This window comes from Tenebrio molitor, chromosome 8, assembly GCF_963966145.1.
Source record: "Tenebrio molitor chromosome 8, icTenMoli1.1, whole genome shotgun sequence".
NCBI lineage: Eukaryota > Metazoa > Arthropoda > Insecta > Coleoptera > Tenebrionidae > Tenebrio > Tenebrio molitor.
In genome coordinates, this window is record NC_091053.1 from 8154743 (window position 1) to 8171752 (window position 17010).

Sequence of the window (17010 nt, forward strand, 5' to 3'; positions counted from 1 at the left end):
TTTTGAGAATCGCCCTCAAATGTCACATGATTTATATTGACAAATCACAACTCCGAATTGTTTGAATAGCAACCAATCACAATTTAATTAAGCGGAAATTTTCCCTAGGGAAAATTTCCGATATAATTGCCCTAGGGAAAAATTTTTCGGGCGATTCTCTTCCGAATATACCTCGGGACAGATATATATCGCCAGAAATTTTTTCTTGCAGTCCAACACTCGTGTTTGTCGCTCAAAATTACCCTCGGGCTGAAGCCCTCGTGTAATTTTCTTGCGGCAAACACTCGTCTGTCAGGACTGCTCGAAAAAATTTCCGGCAATATATCTGTCCCTTGGTATATTATATATGACAATTCCACTCAGAAAATTTCAACCAATCAGCTTGTACTATTTTGAATCATTGGACCAATTAGGAACGAATTACACCGATAATTTAGCATGGCCCTAAAATTATCGAAAAATTATCACATATTATAGTGCAAAATTTTTTATCGGAAATTTTTTTGCTAATGAACGAAAACATCCATAAATGAGGTCAGAAAACTAATTATTAGCAAATAAGAGCACGAGACGAAGTCGAGGGCTTTTATTTAATAATAATTGGTCTTCTGACCGAATAATTTATGGATGTGTGAATTCAATAGCAAAAAAATTGCCGATATTAAAATTTTGCACGAGGGGTATACGGCTGATTATTTTCTGAATAGAATGAAAACAAACGCATTATTTCCAATCCTTTTTATTCAAAATAATAAAAAAAATAAAATCAGGTACCGACATTTTTTATCAGATTATTGCACAGTGTGCATTTTAGAGACATTTTATCGGGTTATTTTTTGTTTTCTTGTTTTGATTGGTCAATATTTGTCACGCAATTGGTTGCTAAACACATGAAGGAAATAATCACATACAGGGTGTTAGGGAATGGTCTCCCAAGAATTTCAGGATGAGTTTGTGAGGGAAAATGTGGTCAAAAACCTTAATACCATTTTTTCCTCACAGCGATAATTTTAGGAAGGTGGAGATGATTACAGCGATAATTTTTGGATAATTTTAGGACCATGCTAAATTATCGGTGTAATTCGTTCCTAATTGGTCCAATGATTCAAAATACTACAAGCTGATTGGTTGAAATTTTCTGAGTGGAATTCTCGCTGTAATTTTCTCCTCCTTCCTCGAATTTTGATAAACTCATTTTTGATCGACAGTAAAATTTTTGTTGTTTTCAACTACGTTAACTAACGCTTTGAGAGTCATAAGAATACGTATAAATTAAAAAAATTGTGTAAAATTTGAAAATGAAATTTTCCTTCGTGGAATTGTCATGCCGAATACAACTCGATGGTACGAAATTGCGGGAAATCTTTCTCCTCATTTTACTCGTATTTGTTTCTTAGACAAATTGTCGTCGAAACAAATACTCGTATAATGACATCGAAAATTTCCGGCAATTTCGTACCCTCTCGTTGTACAATTACGCCCACGGAATTTTGGCCGTCACTTGTCATTCCATTGACATGAGATGTAAAGTGGCCCTTACTTATTCGTAACCTCACTTTCTACTATTACAAGACTTGTCATTTTGATGCTGACTGACTTGCAAGAAAACGCGCTTCCTCATTTCGTGCAATTTTGGAACAGGGATACTATCAGCACTTTATTGAAATAGGGTATTGGTAGCATGTTCGCAACTATGAATGAAGTATTATGACATTGACAAATTTTTGGACGTCAATTCCAAATGTCAATCATAATGACAATAAAGCATGGACTACATCCATTTTTTTTAATTGACATGAAAGTGACGGCCAAAATTCCATGGCCGCAATTGTACAGGGTTATTCTAAATGATTGTAGTCGAAGTAGGCGTGAAAACTTAATTATAAAATTTATGGTTGGCGCTCCACATAATAAAACATCAAAATTATGTGAATAAGTGAGTACACACCGTTCACACACGGCAGTTAAATTGGGGGCACAACAACTCAATATTTTTAGAATTGATTGCAAAACAACTCACTATTTCTGGATTCAATCGTTAATTTAACAAAAATAAATAAAAACCTCATCACCGCACTTTTCACCTAAAAAATGACAGTGACAGCGACAAAACTGACAGTTCACATGAAAGCGGCAAAAATGTAATAACATGGGCATGGCCTACTTCGACTACAATCATTTAGAATAACCCTGTATTACTAATGAAAATTAAAATAAATAAAAAAGCCAGGATATTCAGCTGGCTGTGTCTTATTTTGCACCCACCACAAGCCAGTAGATGTCGTCGGGATACAAAAAACTATGGGAGTTTGCGTTTACTGTGTTGTCTATGTGAGCGGTCATTATGACAATTTGTTCAAGGACAAAGCTCAGATTGGAAGAAACCGTTTGGACACTTTTCCTCCATATACTTTGATAGATATGCCAAAGGGTACGGCAACGTCTTCAATAGATTTGTTTCAAAAACCTGCCTCAAGGTTACGCTACGAACTCTGTACTATTCACGTGTTTGTAAATTTATTTTAATTTCCCCTTAAGACAGGTCAGTTACATTCACGGTCAAACTACTATTAGTGGCTGTTGCGCAACTAAACTAGGCAAAAAAGAATAGGGAATTCCAAAATTTGTCTTGGAAAGCAAAATAATTGCCCCAATCGTCCCACGTATTCTTAAACACTAGATAAATTTTAAATGTTGCAGGTACTTGAAACATTACATTTAATGTAATGTATTATATTTCTATCACGTTTCATTGCAAATTTTACATTGTATTTATAAAAAATTCAAAAATAGAAAAATTCCCTATTCATTTTTACCTACCCTCACATAGCTGCGCAAACGTCCACAAAACTGCCCAACTCTATTGTATAGTTTCTCTGCATCTGTTGTAATTATTTGTAACATACAAATCAAGAAGCTTAACTCCGAGATTTGCATTATTCAACAAAAGGTCAAAATTAAAATAATTAATAACCACACAAATGTTTTTTTATTTTGGTCTGCTCTTATGGAAATACGAACAAACGTTGCAAAATCAACAATAACATCGGTTCTTTCCACGCTGAACTTTTTCAATAAATCTTCGTACTTAATCAGATTCCTTAAATCCTTGATAAATCATTAGCACCTGCATCTGATTAATTTCAACGACAATTTGAATATTGTTGAGCGAACGAGAAGACTGTTCCTTCTGTTCCAACACGTTCTTATGTAACGCCGAAAACAAGAACCAACGGTGATAATAAATTCATTATCAGACACAAACGTCGTTTCGTAATTATGGCAACATTATTAACTGTCACACCAGTCTGGCTTTGTGTTGTCTTCAAAAAAGGTCCAATAATTTCGAGTTTTTTTCGCCTGCCACGCATATAAATACAACTGGACGCATTTATTTTTCAGAGTCTCTGTAGCACCCAAAATGAAGACTTTGCTGATTTTCGGTGTCTTCGCTTTGATCAAATTTTGCAGTTCTTTGTCATTGCGTGAGTATTGTTCACCTTCACTGAAAGCTCTGAGGTTGCGTGTTGCAGCTCCGTCGTTTAAAAAGTGCGACAAGAGAAAAGCAGATTTCGACGAGTGTTTGTCGGTGGCCATCCAGAGCGCCATCAGCCAGTTGGACAAGCCTCTGGAGGAGTACGGTCTGCCGAGCTTTGAGCCTTTCCTGATCCCGAACCTACCTCCGAAAATCGGACGAAAAATTGACTTCTATCACAGATACAAGAACTTCAAGATCTATGGGCGGACTAAGATCAGGAAGACAAGAGCTAAGTAAGTATCAAGGATTAAGAAATGATACTTGATTCATCTGCTTTCTGACAGCATGGACTTTCACGATAAAACCTTGACACTAGAGGTTCTAAATCCTGAAGTTCGATACGTATTCGAGTATGAAGCCAAAGGGAAAATGTTCCTTCTGCCGATTGATACTTCAGGAGCGGGAAGTGGTACCGCATGTGAGTTTTTCTTTTGGATTTGGATTCATTCATAGACTGTTACAATCGTTTTAGACAATGTGACGTACGTTTACACGTTCACGTTTGGAGAATACACGAGAGAGGACCAAAGGTACTTTCAGGTGATTGACACTCACTTGGTTATGCAACCGCAGGATATGGTCTTTCATTTTGATAATCTACTGGAAGATAAAGAGTTGAATGACGGATTCAGTAGGTTGTTGAGCAAGAACTGGAAGATAGTATTTGAGGAAATCATCCAACTTTATGTAGAAATTTATGGGAGAATGTACTCCGACGTGTTCAATCGGTTCTTGAGGAAAGTTCCTGTCACTGAAATATTTGATGGGCTAAGTAAATAATTTGTGTCTTTCTATTTCTGTACTTTTCTGTAATTTTTTGCACATTATGTTTTATAAAATAGTCTTAATTTTTTTTATTTATATGTGTATAATATTTATGTAGTGATCTAAAAATAAATTCCATCAAACAAGAAAGTAATTTTTTGTTTCATCTGAAGACAAAATGGTAGGGTAAAATTTTTGAGAATTTTTTGTCTGACTTAACAGGACATTTTTCAAGTTCAAACGCGTTGGCAAACAAAGAAGTTTTATTGATCGCTCTAAATATGGCTCTTCGCATAGATTCTGTCGGTCACAACATGCACATTTGATTGTGTTTATTGTTCCCAAAGCATGAACTTCCACGACAAGACCTTGTCCATAGTGATTACCAATTCCGAGATACAATATGTCTTCGATTACGCAGCTAAAGGCAAAATATTTCTTAACAGCAACAGTACTGTCACCTGAGTCCTTGTACGTCCGGAACTCACCCCAAATCAGCGCATTCTTGCAGACAACGTGACCTACACTATTACCTTCACTTCTGAAGAATACACGAAAGATGGCAAAACACATCTCCACGTGATTGACCATAACTTGGTGATGCAGCCGCAAGAGTTGATCTTCAATTTTGAAAATTTGTTTGAAGACAAAGAACTGAACGATGGTTTCAATCGAGCTATGACCAGAAAGTGGAAGAAAATTTTTAACGACCTCGCATCGTTATATGTGGTCAATTACGGACACGCTTATGCCGCCATATTTAACAAATTCTTGAGCAAGTTACCTCTCGAGGAACTCTTTGATTGGGTGTAAGAACAAACCTGTTCGAGCTAATTTTTTAATTCGCTGTATTTTCTTCAACAAACTTTGGTTCCTATCCTTTTTGCTTTTTAAGTAAGGTGCTGATCATCAAAGTAGTACCTGCCAGGTACGCACTACCCGTGATTTAATTTTCTTCATACCTACGCACACACATGTCAAAGTAGAGTGCACCTGAGAGATACTACACTGCCCCAAAAAAGTTAAGGATATTACTGTTTGTGAACAAGAAAGGAACAATAGGGATCATAATCGATACACATGTGTAATTCCATTCATTTTCAGCCAAATCAATACAGAATGCAACTAAAAAAAGTAAAGCCTTTAAAATTACAAATTAAAATTAAATTAATTATATAACTTTTGTTTTAATTTCAAATAATCGGTATTTCGTCCTCGTACCCGTATAACTTCTCTAATACGAGGAATTAAGTTGTCAATCTCTTCCTGGGGGATCTGTTACCACAAAATAGGGAAGAAGTCACTCAATTCCCAAATATTCTCTGGATAAGGCAAATAGTTTGCGAGAGTGTTTCCAAGGTCTCAGGCGGGTTCAATGGGGTTGAAGTCCGGAGATCGTGCAGGTAGCTGAAAATGTTGAATTTCCTGCAAATATAAGGTTTCCAAAACCATTCGTATCCTGTGCAGATGAGCGTTATCATTCACATATCGAGAATATACTTAATTTTTTTGGGGCAGTGGAGATACGTTTTCTGTTCAGTACTGCAGTGTCCCGCAAGGATCCGTTTCAAAACCAATTTTGTAAATATTTATATTGCAGAAGGAAATAGTCAGTATGTACTGTCACAATTATTTTCCAAACACAAACATAAACATTAAATGAAATAATAACGAAATAAAAACAATTTAGGAATAAAAGAGTCTCATTTCAAGTATGTGTTTTGTAGTAACTCAAAAATTGGAAAAATAAAATTGGATAATAAAATTCAGTACGTGATAATTTTTTGTCAAGCACACCAGTTTGGGTTGGCCAAATTATTGCAAAACAGATAAACGAAAAATAAGAATAATATAAATATCGAGGAAACAAGTAAATAACGTCAGTAACCCGGCAAAATTATAGAGTTTTTGCGAACCGTTTTATCGAATTTAAAGTACGTTATTCTCTTGTCGTTAGGCTACAGAAAAATTTGTCGTTGTCGTAAACGTTAAACCAAAGACGTATTAAGGCCCATTCACAATGGCGTTAACGTTAAGTCGATGTTAAAATGTTAATGTTAACGTTAGATCTAGAAATTCAAAATTACATGTATTTCATTGTGGACCGTTCACAATGACGTTATGATGAAAATTAATGTTGCATGATATTGTTAGCGTTAACGTTAGTTCTAGAAATGTTCTGGATTCTTAACGTTACATTCTAACATTAGCCAACGGAAATAATTTATAAAAAGTACTGAAATACATGTAATTAGATCTAATGTTAACATTAACGTTTTAACATCGACGTAACGTTAACGCCATTGTGAAAGGGCTGTAACATCGACATAACATTAACGTCATTGTGAAAGGGCTGTTACGTCTTTTCTAGTTCGTTGTCGTAGAGTGCCAACACTTTAAGGAGAACACACCAATAAAGTTGCGCGGCAGACGCAACTACGTTGGTCGAGTCCATTTTTCGATTTCTAGGGTGGGAAGGTAGAACCGCTTACCGGCCATGCGGCGTCAGAGGCGTACGTTCATTCGTGATCTGCTTTGCCAGTGTTCGTTTCGTTGTTTCGTGATTTCAAAGTTGTTTTCTATTGCATTAAAATCAGTTCTTTTCAGAACTAAATAATTTTTATTTCTTCATTTGAGCGAGGTTAGTATTGATAAAAGCGGTATCACAATCATTCAAATAAAAACGTATGCCCCTATTTCTTAACGCAAGTGATAGGCCACTGGACAAAACTTCACGGACAGATTTGGATGACCCAACGTGTTCTGCTTAAAGTGTGCGGACTCTACGTAAGTTAATCGAATAACGTATATCAATGACAAATTTAATTTTCGATAAACTGTCGTCTAGTAAAGGTTCCAAGATTAGATTTATAACATTAATGATTTCTCAAAGGATAGGCGATATCTCCATAAATTTTGATTCGTTTGCCATTTACAAAACTGCTTATAATAATTAATTTAATGAATTATTAATTATAATAATTCCATCTGGACAAAGCAGTGATTGATATTTATATTTATTTATTTTATTTATTATTTATTTATTTTTAAATAAGTTAACGTTTACTGATAAGTTAAAACGTTTTGCAAAAACTCTTTTTAAAGACGTACGACATCATCTCTGAGACATAAAATGACATTGTCGTTAAAGTTTAACGGGCATAATCAAACTATCAATCTATTGAGATGAGCGTTGTCGTCCTCTCACATGTTCTTCAGCTTCCAACTTCCAAAAGTGCGACCAAATCGGACTTCAACGAGTGCTTGTCGGAGGCAGTTCACGGCGCCATCCGTCAGTTGAACGAACCGATGGAAGAGTATGGCTTGCCGAGTTTTGAACCATTCTTCTTGGGAAAGTTTTTGCGACTTCCAACAGGTCTTCAAGAACTATAGAGTCTTTGGACGCACCAAAATCAGCAAAAGTCAAGCAAAGTAAGTAAGTGTCTTGAATGATGAGGACCTTCGATTACATTTTTTTTACATGAACTTTCAGGACAAGACGTTGACGATAACACTCATTTATCCAGAAATTAAATGCTCTTTCGACTACGAAGCCAAAGGGAAAATGTTTCTTTTGTCGATTTACACGGCAGGAGCGGCGACTGTCCTATCAAGCGAATTTCCCACAAATCTGTTTTCGCTGTTTGATTGTTTTGCTTTCAGGCAACGTAAAGTATGTTGTTACCTTTACCTTTCAAGAGTATACGAAGAATGATAAGACGCATTGGCGAGTGATTAACACCAATTTAATGATGCAACCGCAAGGATTGGTAGCACTTTTTGTAAAATTTATTTGAAGAAAAAGATTTAGACGATAGCTTTAGTAGAGCAATCAGAAGTGGAGAGAAATTTTAGGAGACTTGTTGTCGATCTATGTTGATTATTATGGAAAAGCGCACGGCCAAGTTTTCGACAATTTCTTAAGCAAGGTTCCTCTCGATGAGCTTTTTTGATGGAGTGTCATAATAAAGAATAGACATTTGTTGTAGCTGTTTTTCACTTTGCCATCTGCTGATCCAGCTCTCACGAGTAATAATTAAGAAAAAGGCTGCAATGAGCAGAGTATTCAAAATAGACATTTTGAATACGAGTTCAAAATGGTCTACAATATGATTACATACTGGCACAGACCTCGTTTAAACCTGATTATTTCCTTCATACATATAAAAAGCCGTAGTTGCTATGGTTTTTCTGGCTTTTATATCGGTTAAATTTGAAACGTCGGGTAAATATCTGTGTCAAAATTTAATCGCTTCTTTATAATAGTATATTATATACCAAGGTGGAGAAATTCATGATTATAGCCAGAGCGCCAAGATTAGAGCCCGAGGCGCGCCGAGGGTTGTAAGGCGCGAAGGCTATAAAGGACTTCTCCACCGTGGTTTATATACTATTTTTTTTCACTACTAGATACGTTAAAACCCTTTCTGATAATAATTATTACATAATCAAATTATTTTGTCGGATGCGACGGGTCCGAGTTGTCATTTCTTAACAGTTAGTATGAAAATCGTCTACGTTAACCAAGGAAATAGACGAGAATTTTTCGTTGCTAGGTGACGGTTGTCCCATTATTCACCACTGATTAATAATGAAATAGTATATTTCAAACCAAGGTAAGAAAGTGCTTTCTTGCAGACCGCAGGCAAAGATTATAAACCGAGCCGTAGGCGAGGTTTGTAAGTGCCTAAGGTCTGCAAGGGCACTTTCTTAACAAGGTTTGAATACTATTTTTTCCCTACCGGCACAACTTCGTTGAAAAAAGTCAAAAAAAAGAAGGTTATATTCCTGATTAAAAGGAAAATTTTGGTAATTGAAAAGTATGCTGGGTTATTTGTTTAATTAACTTGTCATCGCATTTGAAGATTTGACGTTTGTTCGAAAATTTGATATAAACAGGGTAAAGTAATCTACCTACCTAGCTTATCTGTTTATTTTCCAGATTATATGATTGATCTACCAACTTGCTTTATTGAAATGGCTTTCATTTATCAATAACTTATTTCACTTTTGACACTTTTGACATTTGTATTTTGGTACAGTTTTACCATAAACATTTCATGATTAACTTTCTTACCTTAGCGAGAAAGTTGAATTTTTTCACCTCAAATGAGGTATCCACAGCCTACATTTCTAACCGCTAGGGAAAAAAATTATTTACCTGTCACTGGGCCAACGTAGAAAAACGAAACTTCTCAGTGTTCTATGACAACCGATAATGCTAGACTTTATTACTTGTAGTGAAAAAAATCTATTTGTTCATAATAATTCAGGAAATAATCATTCCGAATACCCCACGTGCATGAAAATAAACCATTAAATTTTGACGTTTTGTCAAAATGTTTTGTTTAGAAATATGTCGAGTAAATTTTCCACGTCACAATTTTGGGTGGAAAATTTACGAGAAATATTTCTTTAAGCAAAACGTTGCTTGGGATATTACTGTTGATTAATTAGCATTGCAAAATTAAATATATAAATTATTTATGTTGAGAATAATTCCATCAAAGATCAAAAACGTAAGATGCCGGGATAAGGTAAAAAAAATGGTTAATATGAGTTCATCAATCAACGAAAGAAGTTGAATTCTTGAACCTATAAATAATTTTGACGTCACAAGTTCATTGTCAATCTCATTCAACACTTGATTACGAATATTAATTTGAAAAACTAAACAGGTTTAGATTTTAATTTATTCCCGTCATTTATTTGCTTGGTTTAAAGTGAACAACGAAATTGTGAACAGAAGAAACTTTACAAAATCTTTAACTAAAGGGATGGCCTCAGGTCAGGTCAGGTCAGGTTTTATGTGAAATCATTCACAGATATTGATCATTGTTCAAGTAGACTACGAGTAGTTCAATTAACATGACTAAATAAACTCAAAGTTCACTTCTAGAAACATATCCTCCAATATACTCCGCTCTAATATTAACGGTAAAATGTAGCGGAAGAGGTAAAGAGACGATCAATTGCATTGATACCTTAGAGCTTAGACAGTAGCACATTTCAGATGTGCATGCTTCTACGAAGAGTCGCGTCTTGCCAGACCTAAGGCACTCTACACCTATAGGAAATGAAGCGAAAGGGTTCCCGATTGTCATTCAGGTTAGATCGTTGTGCTTAAATTTGAAAATGATGGTTTCCAAGAGAGACAGTTTGTTACTTTTGTGTTTCCAATAGCAATACTTAACCGGCGTCCGGCCGTTTTTTGCGTTTTCCCGAATTCAAACTGATGATATAAAGAATTGAAATTTGACATAGGATGAAATAATAGAACGCAGTGAGGCAGACAAACCAGCCAAAGCATATAAAACCATTTTTGCTCCGAATAACATATACTATTTTTTCTTCAAACCTTCATAACAAATTATTTAAGACATGTTAAGAAACCAGGTAGGAATTTCAAATGATTTAGCTAGTTTACTTTACTGCCGCTCATCAGCAGAGATAATAACTTCACGGACGCCCTCAACGGAGATAATAACTCCACGGACGCTCCTCGGTGGAGATAATAACTTCACGAACGCTGGTCAACTCGTTAGATCCCATTACAATGAAGTAACACTTTAGCATTATCAATGCAGCAGTGCAATGTCATATTTTACGGACGTTTAAAGAAAAATAAAATTTAAAAACATGAATTTGCAGCAATCAGTTGTAATTCAGTTTGCGAACTGGCTCGACACTTTGAACAAAATCAAAACAAATCAATTGAAGCTTTCAGATGGATAATTGCACTTTCTTTGTATGAAAAACTCAGCTGCACGGAGAATACACACATGCAGTAAATATTATAAACAACAAAGATCATGAAGATTATTCAACATTTCTGAGCACATATAGCTGCAACAATTACGGCCAGTACCTTCAAAGGTCTATTTGGAGTAGTCATTCGAGCAAGTGATAGACATTACACGCGAGTATTTTAGGATACTTTTTTGCAAACGACGTACTGTCATACAGATGGGTAGTCTTAACGAGGTAACAGAGTTTAAAAAATGCGATAAAAGAGAAGCTTCCTTGAACCAGTGTTTGTCAACAGCAATTCACAACGCCATTACTCGTTTAGACAAACGTTTGGGACAATACGGTTTGCCCAGTTTGGAACCATTTGTGGTGAAATCTGTAACAGCGAAAGATGGAATCTAGAAATTATTCCCAACAGGATGGATCTTGCAGAGAAAACTTTGACTATAGCGATTGTCAACCCAAAGATTCGGTACGACTTTGAATATGAAGCTAAGGGAGCGATATTTCTTCTGCCGGTTGACACCTCAGGAGAGGTAACTGTAATTTCGAATGAGTTTTAACACGAGATGGGCTACACACGTGAAATTGAAAAACTGCGATTTTAAAACGTATCAAGTACACCGTCACATTTACTTTCGAAGAGTACACCAAGGATGGCAAGAAATAAAAATCTGTTCGAAGAGGAAGACTTAAACGACAAATTTAATCTAGCCATGACGAAACACAGAAAAGAAATCGCATTCGTCTATAGAGATTGTTACGCTGAGAAATACGGAACTGTGTTTAACAATTTCTCAAGCAGAGTTTCTATTGCTGATCTCTCGACGGTGTATAAGCATAGTTGTTACGACAATAAGTTATTTATTTATTGCTTATGTTCTGAATAAAAATGTGGACCTTAATAAACAAGGAGCCAATACAGTACGTTTTAATTTAATTTAGGAGAAAAAAGTGATGAAACAGAGAGGACGTTCCGAGATTAATTTTAGAAAAGAAAGAAAACTTTTTGAATAATATCGGGAAGAGTAAAAAGGAAAGGTGTCATCAGATTTATGAGAAACTCTTTTCACGTGTCAACTGTTTATCAACAATTCCTTTCCGGTGGCGTGGCTGCATTTTGTGCTGTCGATGGACACTGTCGGAGCCCCCTCGACCACCAACTTCAAGGAACGAATAATAAACTAAAAATACCTTTTCAAATATGTTTTGAAAAAGGTCGCCTCTCTAAATTAAGTTTCTTGCGAACGTGACGTAGTTTTGTATAAGAGGATTTGTTAATTCTCCCAATAAGAATATATTAAGAATGTGAAGTACCGGAAAACCTTAAGAGTTTATTTAAGCTTCTTTACATCCAGATAAGATAAGTAGGAGTGTGGGCAGCAATCAAAACTATTTAATAATATTTTGAAGGTAATACATTTATTTTATTCAGAATGAACAGTTGAACTTTTATTTTAATGAATTACACTATGACATTTTTAAGCAATGTTATTTCAAGGACGATGGTGCACTTTCTTGTTGCAATTATCGAACTTTTGTAGTCCTACAAGAATTTTTTTGACAATCATGTTTTCAGGGTCCTGCGATTTAACACTGTGATTTTTTTTTATGCTTTTCAGACTTCAAAAACTAGTTAATAATATAGACGAACTTAAACAACGCGTAAGAGATAAGGTTAAAAAAATAAACAACAATCCACAGATACTAAATAGCTATTTTCAATACAAGTGAGCAAAGTAGTGCATTTAATCACGAATACGGAAGTTGGGCGTCCGAGCCGAAGGCGAGGACCCCAAACGGACGAGTGATTAAATGCACGTTTGCTCATGCGTCTTGAATCTGTTTTTTGTCCATGATCATAAAATACAGTCGCGGAATACGAATTTCGAGCAGCATTTTTCTGTCACTTTAAAAAAATCTCTGAAAACCACCTTTTACTGTCATCATGACTGTACATTCAAAAATTAAACTTTTCTGTGTCGGTCACGCAGTCACTTTTTGAATTTTGAGTTAATTGCAGTGAGTGAAATTAAATCATCGTTTTCACCTGCTGCCTACCTCTCATTATGCCGCAAAATTTGTTTATGTAAATAAATCAAAATGACAAAAACATGACAAGAGTAAAAAATGAGGTTATATTAGTGTAAATTGTGCATACCTATCATTATCTATCTGCATCACTATTTTTCATAACTGTTAAAAGCACTGAAACAATAACTTCTACAAAATTAGTCCAACAGGGAAATTACGAAAACAGTTTTCACAACAAAACGTGGATCAGCAAAATTCCAAACGTAAGAGGTTATGTTGTTAGGCGTTGCGTGTTTGTGATTGGTTTACTGATTTTAGTTTAGTTTAATCAGTGATACCAACACATAATGCATTTAGCATATTTTTCCAGAAGTTTACCCTAAGCAATTTCACGTTTTTAAGTCAATGAAATCTAAATAACAGCTTAAAAATTTAAATAAGTCAAAAATAAGACAAGCCTTAGTTTTTTAAACAACACTTTGCTCACTAGTGAGAAAAAATATTTGTCCTCACTAGTGATTCAATTGCCATCTTGCTCATTCTTCCACTGAAACTCAATGATCATGTAAAAAAATATTTCCACTACGCAGATCTCATTAAATATTAAACATATTGTAAAACATTCCTTGTTTATCATTTAATAAAACAGACGGACGGTCAAATTCGATAATTCTACCTTCATTCATGACCATTATTTTATCATACTCTTCTAAGAAACTTAATTTGTGTGTTATCATAAGTACAGTGCAGTCAACATAAGTTTTTACTATTCGATGTATCAGTACCTCCATTTCTGTATCTACATTTGCAGTGATTTCATCGAGAATTATAACTTTATTATTACGAATAATAGCTCTGCCAAGACAAATCAGTTGCTTCTGACTCATGCTTAAATTGCAATCAGAGCCACATATTTTGTATTCTAAAGTAGAAAATAGCGATTCCAGTTTGATGGTCTTAATAACATCCCAAACTCTGTCATCTGAATATTGTCCGAATGGATCGATATTTTCACGGATGGTTCCAGAATAAAGAAATGGTTCTTGGCAAACTACAGAAATGTTGGATCTGAGTGCATTCAGCGATAGATTGGCAATATTTACACCGTCGTAAAATATTCTTCCATGTACTTTGCAGAGTTTAAGAAACGCTGAAATTAAGGAAGTTTTTCCCGCACCAGTTCTACCAACCACAGCTACTTTTTCACCAGATTTAATAGTAAAATTTAAATCTTTTAAAACGAAATTTCTACGATGTTTATAAGAAATGTATACGTTCTCGTATTTTATTTCACCACTGGCAGGCCAATTTTTAAGAACTACACCATCTTCGGATTCTTGCTTTTGGTTAGTGTACGCTAAAATTCTCTCCACCGCCGTCATTCTAGTCACAAGTCTGGCCCATTTATGAAATGCCAAATGATAAATTCTTGTTAATAAAAATGTTTGTGAAAGAAGAAGACCCACTTTTCCAATTGAAGGTTCTTAAAATCAAAAGTTAGTGTAATGTAACCAAGTACTCAAGTAACGATATGAAAATGTACCATTGTCGAGGATTAAAAGTCGAAAAACTACGACAGCAATAAAAATGGTGCTGAAAATGTGGACAACGAAAGCATATGCTCTCAAGCAGCAGAAATACATGTAAGTTGCAGAAGTGTATAAGTCTTGGTGGCTGTCAAATTCATCACATAAAATATTTTCAACTCTTGAAGCTTTTACTGTACACAGTCCTTCTATGGTTGCGTTGATGTGGCCAATAAATGGACTTCGAGCTAAATTTTATAAAAAAGATAAAGAAATGTAGATAATGCACGAACTACTCACTCGAAATCTCTAATTGTTTTAAAGGTCTTCCTGTTCTTAAATAAATAATTGTCGTTATTACCATTATCACAAAAAATAACAAAGATGGTATGATAAACAATGTATTAATTGTCATAATTAAACCTGTCGTGATTACTGCTTCTACAAGAAACTGACAAATATGTTAGTTGAAAATTGCATAAAACATCACTCACGCCAGCAGCTACGTATATTAAAACCGGCACTTTTTCGTCCAGGTAGTGCAAATCTTCTGAAAATCTGTTGAGAATATTTCCCATGAAATGATTATCAAAAAATTCCATCGACGCACGAATGACCTTACTAACGACTAGATTGTGTATATTAACTGAAGCTCTTTTAGCAACTAAATAAAAAATGGATGCTTTACACAACATTAGAGTAACCAGTAATGCTAAAAGTATAGGCAGCAAATAAATCATTCGTTGACGTTTTTGGATATTAATTTTGTAGTTTTCAGTCATTGTACCGTTATGATTTGTGTAATGGAGAATATTTTGCTCGATATTAACCCTACAAAGTAACAGAGTAAAATTATTTTTTCTAATGATTGTAACATCACCAACCAATTAGCTTCCAGTTTACGTATACTACTTTTTGAAAATTGTGTTGCACAAAAAACAACACAAATTAATAAAAGTATTTTTATTCCTCCACCTTGCCTGAAGTACGTTCGATAAGTTTCCATTTTTACTTGTGCCAGTTCTTTTGATTCTTCGTATATGTTTTTTTCTGACACTTTTGGTTCGATTAATGTTGCATTTTCATTTGAATACAAATCACCCTCTTGATGTTCTTGTGTTGGAGGGACGAGTAAATGGTTTTCTTGTGTTGTTGCAGACTTATAGCTAAATGCTTTTTGGGCAGACACATTTTGTAGTAAATTTACTAAGCCCTCATTTATGGTGAGAATGTTGTCGGCTCGATTGACATATTTTTCATTCTGACTGATCATAATGACTGTTTTATTCTTTAAGAATCCTTTGATACATTTTTCAAATATCGAGTTGGCAACCACTACATCTAAATTTGTTAAACAATCGTCTAACAAATAAGTATCACTTTTTCTGTAAATGGCCCGTGCTAAGTTGATTCGCTTTTGCTGTCCTCCACTCAGGTTGGTGCCCCTGTCTGCAACTATAGTATCGTCACCTTCGTCGAAGGCCTCCAAATCTTTACGCAATTCACACAGTTCCAGCACTTCGTTGTAGCGTTCCTTATCGTAGCTGGAGCCAAACAAAATATTTTGTTTCATTGTGGATGGAAACAGCCATGATTCTTGAGATGCATAAGAAATCTCACCGGCGAGCTTCAGATCACCTTCGATAAATTGATATTCCCTCATTAGAACTTTTAATAGCAATGTTTTTCCACTTCCCATTGGGCCAGTTAAAATTGTCAGTCCTTTCTGGAGTTTAAAATTAATGTTGTTAAATATTTTATGATCATTCACATAAACGGTTAAGTTTGATAATATGGCTTCATTGCAATCTTCGCCTTGGTTTTTACAAACGACTTTTTCTTTAGTTTGCAGAAATTTTGAAATTCTCCTAAATACAGCCTTCAGTTTTACGAATTCGTGAATTCCCTTTGGAAATTGTACATTTAAAGTTAACATCAAATTATTGAGACTGTCCATTATGAGAAATAATATTTCTGGCTTGATATGGTCTCCTAAGTATATTGAAATAACGATGAGAAGATACCAAGTTACTGTTAGAAGAGAGATGGAGAGCGAAATTTTTGTTGCTAACATCAATTGTATCTTGTATATAAGACAAACTTCATCTCTGAAATAAAAAATGTTATCTTGTTTGTTAACTGTTGTTAATTATCTTAATGACACTATAGCAAAAATAATACAACTTTAAATCCAAAATTAAGAAAATATACCGACTTTCTGCTGTTGGACAACTTCTTTTGGAACATGTCTTCCAAACGGTAAAATTTGACGGGTCTGATTCCTATCAACATCTCTCTCGTTGTCTTGAGTCTGTCGTCCGTTTTCATTAAAGTCCTCCTTTTCAAATTTATTGTTACAGGTGCCAGACATACTAAAAAACTCTTTATCTTATGACC

General features: G+C 34.9%; 3 protein-coding genes across 4 annotated transcripts in view; 2 read left to right on the forward strand and 1 right to left on the reverse strand.

The window, feature by feature from the left end:
• The first annotated feature begins 3303 nt into the window (after positions 1-3303).
• On the forward strand, positions 3304-4453 carry LOC138136902 (protein takeout-like). The gene is made up of 4 exons (XM_069056217.1): positions 3304-3485; positions 3534-3771; positions 3823-3956; positions 4011-4453. Exons 1-4 carry the CDS (start codon positions 3422-3424, stop codon positions 4316-4318), a joined length of 744 nt encoding a protein of 247 aa, XP_068912318.1. The 5' UTR covers positions 3304-3421; the 3' UTR covers positions 4319-4453.
• A 198-nt stretch (positions 4454-4651) lies between these two features.
• LOC138137019 (protein takeout-like) lies at positions 4652-5116 on the forward strand. The gene is made up of 2 exons (XM_069056320.1): positions 4652-4754; positions 4815-5116. Exons 1-2 carry the CDS (start codon positions 4652-4654, stop codon positions 5114-5116), a joined length of 405 nt encoding a protein of 134 aa, XP_068912421.1.
• Positions 5117-12467: 7351 nt separating this feature from the next.
• The window catches only part of LOC138136682 (ATP-binding cassette sub-family C member 4-like), a 29015-nt gene continuing 24472 nt past the window's right edge, over positions 12468-17010 (reverse strand). For both annotated transcript variants that reach the window (XM_069055951.1, XM_069055952.1), the window contains exons 5-10: positions 16829-16985; positions 15498-16721; positions 15108-15444; positions 14914-15064; positions 14631-14861; positions 12468-14570 (exon numbers count right to left, since the gene is read on the reverse strand). In XM_069055951.1, the coding sequence (XP_068912052.1) occupies positions 13684-14570; positions 14631-14861; positions 14914-15064; positions 15108-15444; positions 15498-16721; positions 16829-16985 (2987 nt within the window). In that variant the 3' untranslated portion in view covers positions 12468-13683. The remainder of the gene's footprint in view (positions 14571-14630; positions 14862-14913; positions 15065-15107; positions 15445-15497; positions 16722-16828; positions 16986-17010) is intronic.